At 38.3% G+C, this 9,795-nt stretch overlaps 1 protein-coding gene across 5 annotated transcripts in view; it reads left to right on the forward strand.

Annotated features, from left to right (window-relative positions):
• The window catches only part of LOC139134853 (glycine receptor subunit alpha-1-like), a 117,286-nt gene extending 112,832 nt beyond the window's left edge, over window positions 1-4,454 (forward strand). For all 5 annotated transcript variants that reach the window (XM_070701920.1, XM_070701922.1, XM_070701919.1 and 2 more), the window contains one exon: window positions 2,899-4,454. In XM_070701920.1, coding sequence (XP_070558021.1) covers window positions 2,899-3,177 — 279 coding nt within the window. In that variant the 3' untranslated portion in view covers window positions 3,178-4,454. The remainder of the gene's footprint in view (window positions 1-2,898) is intronic.
• Window positions 4,455-9,795: the final 5,341 nt, after the last annotated feature.

A 9,795-nucleotide genomic window follows, 5' to 3' on the forward strand; every position in this document is an offset into this window, starting at 1 on the left:
ATTGTTGAATTCATGAAAATTGGCTATTCAAAAGGCAGAGACACTTAATGCATGTTTATTTGACACATGTATAATGTATGAATAACACCGATAAAGAAAGAATAGCTGTACTGAGACTGCCATGATTGCCGAGTAAAGTTTGGCAAGCAGAGGTTGGATGGTGACATAGACTGTGTTCTGATGACGTCATACCGAAGGTAGAGACTTTAAATCAAGAGCTTCTTCGCTCATCCTTAGGAATGATCTTAATCCCTTGCGTTATGGCAACAAAAAACACATGAAGAAAAATTGAACAGTACACTGAAAGGTTGGGTAAATATAATTTGTTCTGGAAATGTGCCATCCACTTATTCCAGCATCTGCCAATATAAGAGAGCAAAAGAAAAAGTTCAACCTAATATTTTCTCAACTAAAAAAGTCTAACAAGTGACAAATGTACCATCCTTACGCCATAAAACTGTACTTCCATCTATCAAGGATAATATATATAACACACAACCTAAAAAAGACACCCACATACAGTTACTTATTGGGCTATTACCCAACAGATGGGAAACCAGCCGAGCGGTTGATAAGCAGCAGCGCCAGTCATTAAGGAAAGCGATCTCTCTGGAAATTATTTTCTGTGACAGCCTTGTGTGATCGGCTTTCCACTAAACCAAATAATCCGCACTCAGTAACTGATATAGTGTCCAATGAAAGGTGGTCTATTTAATTATCCTCGGTGACCTTTATTTATTCAAAAACGAAGATGTTAATTAAGTCAAGTGGACAATGTGCATCGCAATAGTTGTTCCAACTAAATTCTCTCCGGTCTTTAAATAAACGAATAAAGTGGTTAGGCGCATTAAATTCGTCCATAGTACAACCACCCCGCCATTGGTGCAGGCAATTAGAACGTTAACAGAGCCGTCGTATCAATCTGTGCACAGCCAAAATTCACCCCAGTTCCTTCTGTATTGGAGCTCCTATGACGCTGCAGTGCTGCAGTGACGTTTGGGTTAAACTTAGTGGGCAGCTACGAACGGGTCTGTATGGGACTTTGACGGGGCAGTTGAAAGTTCCACCTGTAACATTCTTCGACCTCCACGACTTTGATACTATTGTAAAATGAATAAAAAAGGGAGGAAGAGGGGAGACATCCGTCTTCAGGTGTCTTCGGGGGAGATTATAGGCTATGCTCGAGATACACGTAAACTTGAGCTGGATTATCTGTGAAAGACTGACTCAAACTGGGACAAAGATATAACATGACACTATGTCGTGACAAAGGATTGTACCATTGTCTGATTGTTTCCAAATTGTTGAGTTTTTTCATTTTTATGCATTTTAAAAAGAGAATAAACACCAAATGTTCATTAGAATTTGCAATCCCGGTCAGGCCAATGCACACAGCGGACACAATCGTATGTTATAAAACTATGTACATTTAAGTATCATCATACCTGTCATTATCATGTCAAGGCAACGCCTTGAATCATTCCAAATTCACAGGTCCCGCGACAAAGGTAGTTTGTTCACATGGCATAGTCACTAAATCTTCAAGAGAGCCTACGGCGGACAAGTTTTGTAATCAGTCTGTGGATTGGTTGCTCAGCATGTGTGAGTGTGAAAGTAACACATTCGCCATATTTTACGACAGTATGAGAAATGTTTTCTTGTTTCGCCAGAGCAACTCAATAACCTTCATCACAGCTGACCATATATTCAATACACGCTGTGTCAGGTCGGTGAAATCTAAACTGAATTTAATTGTTGTGGGGGTTTTCCCCGGAGGCACGGTAGTGTATTGTGACAAAGCAAACTGTAGAATCAGAACCCAATTTCAGTCGGTAATGAGAGTCACACAAGTCGAGACTTGTCGTATATCTCGGCTTTGAACTCATTACCTTTCTTCATTTTTTTCTTGACAGTCTCAATTTATAACGTCTATATGTGGTCTATTAACTCGCATGTAGCCGTGCAAAGATCAACATCAAAACGTTGGCAGTTTGAATGCTGTCTAGGCAACCTCTTCAGTATGCTGCGCACGGGCCGGCAGAGGGGGCGCTCTCTCTTAGCGATTTTATTTACCTCACGAGCTCCCTTCTCACCCCCTCCTCCATATCCACAGTTCCTGTCGCCATAAACGTCCATTGGGAAATAAGCACGCCTTGGAAGATGACCTTGGAATTAACAATTCAAAGGTTAACGCGTTTGCAGCGTTCTGCATGTGCGAGATAAGGGAATTCTATTTCCTTGAAATGTTCCTGACTAATTAACAGTTATCAATTCGTCTGAATGAACGGCTCTGAATCAGATATGACAACAGTAAATAATTAAACACGTGTTCTTTCACATTTTGAGAGGCTGATTATTTGCAAAGCGTTTATCATTCCCGCCACGCCATGCGTTAAAGTACAACACCATTAACGGCCGTGAATGCATTGCCAGTTACCTTGACTGCAGATTCTTAGGGGAATCTGTCAAACACACACACAAAACAATATCGAATTCAAAATGAAAAAAAATACCTGATATTGTATTTAAATGACGTTTGCATCAAGTTATGCCTCATTTCCGACCAACTATATACGCTTTGTAGAGTTCAAGCTGTTTCGCATGATTTTATCACGACAGTGTTACACATTGACAAAACTTTTCTTACTGTTTCTCGGCTATTTCTGCGTCGTACAACAGTACCCGCCCACACTTTGGGATTTAAATATACATATTCCATATTTCTGTCTGTTAAATACCTACAATTTCTCTCCTTTGGGAGAATGATCTGGTACCCGTCAAAGTAAAGCGTTCAAGTTGACAACTTGAAGCTACCCGCACAATGGCTCGGAACGCTCACTTTGCGCAAGAGGCACTGGAAAACGTAAATTGTGTCTTTTCTTTTCTGTTGTCTTGTAGGACTCTTATTCGGAGAGCAGCATACCACTGCGCCATCTAGAGTTGAAAGAGTACACATCCGTTCGACCCGAACTGCTCCGTAACGACTTGAGAATCAACATGGACGACGTCAGACCAGAATCCCCAAGGGAGGCGAGGCGAAGGAGCTATAAGCGTCTGTCCAGAACGATTGACAAATACTCAAGGGGTTTCTTCCCCCTCGCGTTTCTGTTTTTCAATTCGGTGTACTGGCCCTTCTACCTCCACAACTACTACGACGATGACGTCGATGTGCACTAGTAGTTGTTATTTTGAGATATCATCATTGTGACATTATAACGGAATGACTGCCCCACCCCTACGCACCAAGAAGATGAAACACCGCGTGTGTATCTCCAGATTTTCTATCTATAAGCATGCAATTATCCGTGCGTTCGGGTGTCTTTTTGTCTGGCTAATTCAGGTTACATTACATACAATTCATTTTGCCAGACATTATTGCTTGCGATTTTGACACTGGACAGGTCAGTCGTCAGAACACGTAAGCTAAATCTTCAGTTTATCTTTGAAAGGGAATACCAGTACACTATAATACTAACTTATTCTACACACAAAGCGGGCTGGCGCAGGCCTACGTTTTTCCAGGAATCCAGGTTTTGACACTGTGATGTTTATACTTCCGAGATCCTGAGCGCTCCGATTGACTTCTAAGATGCGTGGTGACGTCATTGAGAGCAGGCAGCTGGTATGTAATCCGCGTGAGCTGGAAGAACCAGTAATTCTTTTAGGATAAGACCCTGACATCTGTAATATTAACTCTGAGGTAGCACAACTTACACAAGGAGAAGTGACCGGCGGAGACTGTGAGATTGAACCAAGATGCACGTAGATCAAGCACGGATCACGAGCAGCAGCGCAGGTGGCGTGATCTAATGTAAGAGGCTCGAGCTGTAGATCTTATAAAAGATCTTTGCCGCTAATAATAAGAACATTCTATAACTGACAGTGTTCTATACTGCATTCTGCAATCCCATGACCGGCTCATCTTAATGAGATTTGAATCACTGATGAAACAGCGTTGCTGTCAATAGATTACCGTAAATTTTCGAAAGCCTTCCAACGGGTTCTCTGCTTACGTAATGAGTTGGATCGCGAGTGCGAAAAATTCCATATTAAAAGCTCTTATTCAGATGGCATTTTGATAATCTTTTGTCAAAGTGACCGACAGATCAACACATTACAACTACCAACAGTTTAACTTAGGGAGAAATACCAAAAAAAAATATATTGTAACATTCGATTCAATTTTTAATTGGAAGTGTGAATTTTGAGACCGTTTTAAGTCTATTTTTCACGTTGCACTATAGTCATGTGACAATCATGACGGTCCAGCGTATCGGTGTACTGCGAATCAGACACGTCATAGAATTCGGCACACGTCACTCATATATATATATGCAAATGTAAAATTTGCGTTCTGAAGATAATTTAATTGAAATAAACCTTTCTCCATTAAAAACATATCTTCCAAAAATTTATATCATGCTGCCGTCAGTAGTATGTCTTGTAGATTAATCTACTTTTAGCAATAATCTATCTCAAGACATATATATATATATATATATAATATATATATATATATATATAATATATATATATTATATATATTATTATATATATATATAACTACACAGATGTCCTCTTGAGAAATTACAGTTTATATATATATATATATATATATATATATATATATATATATATATATATATATATACACGATTAGGATGAAATATATTTATATTGTACATGCATACATATATACATACATACATATAATATATAATAATATGTATATTACATATATACATATATACATATACATATACATATATATATATGTATATATATAATATATATATATATATATATATATATATATATATATATATATATATATATATATATATATATCAAATCCTAATTGAGTACACATATATCAATATGCATGTATCCATATGTTGCAAGTATTGTGTAAAGTTGGCTCTACCAATTAGAGTGGTCGGATTATTTAAAGATTTTTCAAGATGTTTCAAGTTAGACTGTATTTAGAAACGGCATCAGGTTATGATAGATTTTTGGTTGGTTTGTATACATGAAGTTGTAAAGTTCAAGATGCAATAGTCACAGAAGAGATGAGGGCGCCCACACCACGTCGCCAGGTTTGAAATTTTCCATCGTACATTTTTTCGTTCTTTTTCTGAAATAGCAACCATGCAAAAACAATTCGCAGTTCTTCCGAACCGTACGAAGTCAATTGTTCAAGTTATTGCAATTTCACGAGATTGTGCTTTATGAACGGTGGATTTTAAAAACAAATTATACTGCATCCGGGTCCCTTTCTGGATTTAAGGTGATGTGATAGCAATTAGTCAATCCTGCATATCGAAGAGTATTGCCCTGATTAGAGTATAGATAGCACAGATTCGGGCAATGAATGGCAGGAGTTACAACTTCGAGGCCGATTCGACACGACCTTACGTAGGACAAGCTAACCAGCACAAGTAGCTTAGTAAAACATTTTCACAAGCTTACTAGACGCAGGTAGAGGTCGACAGTAAAAGTTAAAAAGCTCGGATTTTACATAAGTTAGATTAGGTAACCATCGATCACTTACACTTTTCAACACGGGTTCGAATTTAAATTAAAAAACAAATATCTGGGAGAAAATATGGGTTGGTAAAAAGTTTCGTATGGAGTCAATGGGTTGCATATTCGTTTGTTTAAATCATGGGTTGGTACAATCCGTTCGTTGAAAGATTTTGTTTTAAACGTAAGATGTATATATACAACTAGAAATTAACAATCTCGAACGAAACTTTTATACGGTATCTTTAGGGAACCAAAGATCCACAAAAGTCCACTAGCAAATTTACATAAGTCCTTAATAGTAATTAACAGCATCGTCTTATAAAAGTTACACTTACCTTAGATATACTAATGTCATTAAAAATGTTAATTATTTCCCGTTAGATAAATTGATTCAACAATGTGTGTGATTTTATGTAAATATTTTGGTTGGTTTGTTTGTTTCTTTGTTTGTTATCAAACAAAGATTACCACGTGACCTCGGGTCATCCGGTTTATCTTCCGAGGTTGTATCCACCAAACTATTTGTACCTAGTACCTCTTTCTCGTTCTCTTTCAAGTGTTTTCAAAACACTTATAGACGTCAACCCCTTTCCATTCACCTATTTTGATTTTTGCTCTTACCACAATGTCACGTTTGTCGATATGTAACTTTCTCGTCTGCATCCATGATGCATGAGAGCTCTGTACCACACAAGGAATTAAAACACGTTGTGTATGTTATTTTTCAAATTCAACAGCTATGTCTCCCTCTCCCGTTTTTGTGTGTTAAGTTTTCAAGGCTACTCAAGGCGTCACATAGCGCAGGAACTTCCCTTTTCCCACAGTTCATTTTAATCGTCCCATTTGAAGAACAACCTACCTGTTAAGGTAACAATTTGAGGATGAACAGACGTCAGATCAGATACTCTACTTTCCGATGGATTGTAAGGCAGATTTCAGTAAACAATTCTAAAAGGTTCTTGCACTGAGAAACAGAAGAAGAGCGCTCAAACATACAGGTACGATGACATCGTCCTTTATTTATACATACCTATATTTTCCCGAGATGTTTTGCGATAACAAAACCAGTGTTGACAAAGTGCTAGTAAGACACCTGTTGAAATATTTTGCTAACTTTATGGTACAATACCACATCAAAATACTCTAGTGGCCCCTACGATTTGTCAATTTTGGATTTTGATAAAATTGCGAGGAAGAACTATGCATTCGGCCTTTTTCTCCGGTGTATGTGTCTGCCCTGAAGGATAAAAACTCTGTCCGATGATACTTTTTTCTGAAAAAGATTAATTTGTTCCAACAAAGTGGCAAAGAAAACACATCTACATAACTGTGAATGTTTTGAGCGATGATACAGTATGTTTTGAGCCATGAGCGAAGCGCCATCTACGATATATGTAAGAGTACTACGGGGAAAGCCGCCCTCTCTGGCAGCTAAATCGTTCATCGTTTCTAATATCACTTCAGTATCTGCAGTCTAATGCCACAGGTAACAAAAGGTAACTTCTATTAGGGACAGCATCAGGTTAAAAGAAAACATGGTTGCATGCAATGGTATGTCAAAAGATTACTGTAAGGTAACTTAGCCATGCTGCCTCAAGGAGGCGCACTACATCTGCAAACCACGAAAAGAGGTCAGTGATAAACCTACGAAGCTAATACTTTCTTGAAAACATTACTGTGATATAGATCAAGCAATTCAATGGCATACCACTATGGACAAATATTCCAATGTCATATCTTTGTATTCAGGAAAAACTAACTTAATCTACATACCTACCTTTCATATTCTCACGCTCCTGTCTGAGCGATTGGCCAGTTTCGGAATTAAAATTACAGTGATATTGAATAGGATGGCATTGAATTGATTCGGATTGAAGCGGAAGAGGAACTGAAATCGTCCATTTATCGCTATTGTGTTGTTTCCGTGTTGCTGTTTATGACAATGACAATGTATGAACATATATCGTCCATTTGTCAGTATTATGCTGTCTGCTTTGTACTACAATCACTATGCAGGGCATGCGCAGAAGATGCCAACGAATACATTTTAAATCTGGTGTTGACTCAATTCATGAGATTCATAATCCTGGCGCAAATACACTTTAAAAGACCATGTCGTCATGCATCGATCAAATACAAATACGAATGTAACGTCAACTGATCACTTTGGTTCACATATTCTTGCAATGTCTTGATATTATGCGTTTCATTGTCCTTTACAGTACAACACAATAAAGTTGTACGTTGCAGAGTAGTGTCCTATAGTACAGTGCAGTACAGTACAGTGCAGTGCAGTACAGTACAGTACAGTACAGTACAGTACAGTACAGTACAGTACAGTACAGTACAGTACAGTACAGTACAGTACAGTACAGTACAGTACAGTACAGTACAGTACAGTACAGTACAGTACAGTACAGTACAGTACAGTACAGTACAGTACAGTACAGTACAGTGCAGTGCAGTACAGTACAGTACAGTACAGTACAGTACAGTACAGTACAGTACAGTACAGTGCAGTACAGTACAGTGCAGTACAGTACAGTACAGTACAGTACAGTACAGTACAGTACAGTACAGTACAGTACAGTACAGTACAGTACAGTACAGTACAGTACAGTACAGTACAGTGCGGTACAGTACAGTACAGTGCAGTACAGTACAGTACATTACAATGCAGTACAGTACAGTCAGTACAGTGCAGTACAGTACAGTACAGTACAGTACAGTACAGTACAGCACAGTACAGTGCAGTACAGTGCAGTGCAGTACAGCACAGTACAGTACAGTACAGTACAGTATAGTACAGTACAGTGCAGTGCAGTGCAGTGCAGTGCAGTGTAGTGCAGTGAAAGTACGGCACAGCTCTGTTCTGTGTCACACAATACAATACAATGACTATACAATTCAGTACAGATCACAGGTATTTCCACGTTTTCTACGTCTGAAACTAGCGACATCGAATCGTTATGTAGCGGAAGAGGAAAGCTGACAAAACTGTCACTTGATGTTGTCTTCCCCAAGTAGCCTACTCATCGAAAACGAGATTGTATCGCACATTATATATATATAATGTTCAGCAGTCTCTGAAACACTTTTTTGTAGTATAAACATAGCAATTTTCCGGTTCTCGCTTTTGCGAATGATTCGGAAAAAACGCAAAGTTATAAAGCGAGCACGTGACCCAGTTTCCACTTTCCTCCCAATCGATGTACCAGCGTTATGCAAATACGTTTTATTTTTGGCCGCTCCAGTCGCAATCCTCGCAGACGGCTACATCTTTGCTTATCTATCCGTCTGTTCTTTATTCATGTCTCGACAAAGTCGTGTAATGACAGTTTGCACTTGCAAGTGAAATTGATGTGGTATTAAGCCACTGTGGGCACAGGTTTCAGGGACACGGGTGTCCATGCTACGTCAATCCAGCGTATTTAATGACGGATTATCACCTAATCTCACTTAGGAGAAAAAGGAGCAAGATGGACTGCGTTGACTTTCGCCAGATCACTCTACGTGTAAGGCTTACGGTAAAGTCGTTAAGTAGCGACGAAGGTAAACAAAATATATGTCACTCACTCCGTGAGTGCGATGCCTACACTAAGTCTTCAAATCATACAACAACATCCCTAGCCTTTCAAATATAGATTTGGTCCTACGACCATGCTTGCCGTTGATATTGCGTCGTACTTTATAGGTACAGCCATAATTCGCAGAAGATAAAAATTAAAAATACATTGGATCATATATATATAGAAATGTATAGAAATATGTATATATTATTATTATTATTTCGCTTTATTTCGGACTAAATATGTCCATAGAATTCTCAGTACAATAATGAATTAAGGTACAGATAAATAAATATCATAATACACACTGAAGAAGTGATTTTAGTGGTGCATTATCATGCAAAAAAAAACACCACAACCGCTCAATGGAAAAGTGATTTTATCCACATTTTGATCAGAAATAAAATACATGCAATCATAAACTTGACGTATACTCGTATTTCCACTGCATGATAAACGTACTATAAAACCATACATTTGTTTTCTAAGAAGAGCATCAAAGTTGCATAGCCCATTTGTGACAAACATGGAGCTGGCACTACTTCGTCTCTCATAACCCAAAAAATACGGGCGGCATTGTTATAGGCAACTTTCAGTTTTCTCGTACGCATCAGCAGAATATTTAAACCAGAGTTGGCCACCGTACAATTGAGAGCAATAAACTTTAAAAATTCTACATTTCACATGAAAAGAGCACAAG

This window comes from Ptychodera flava, chromosome 6, assembly GCF_041260155.1.
Source record: "Ptychodera flava strain L36383 chromosome 6, AS_Pfla_20210202, whole genome shotgun sequence".
NCBI lineage: Eukaryota > Metazoa > Hemichordata > Enteropneusta > Ptychoderidae > Ptychodera > Ptychodera flava.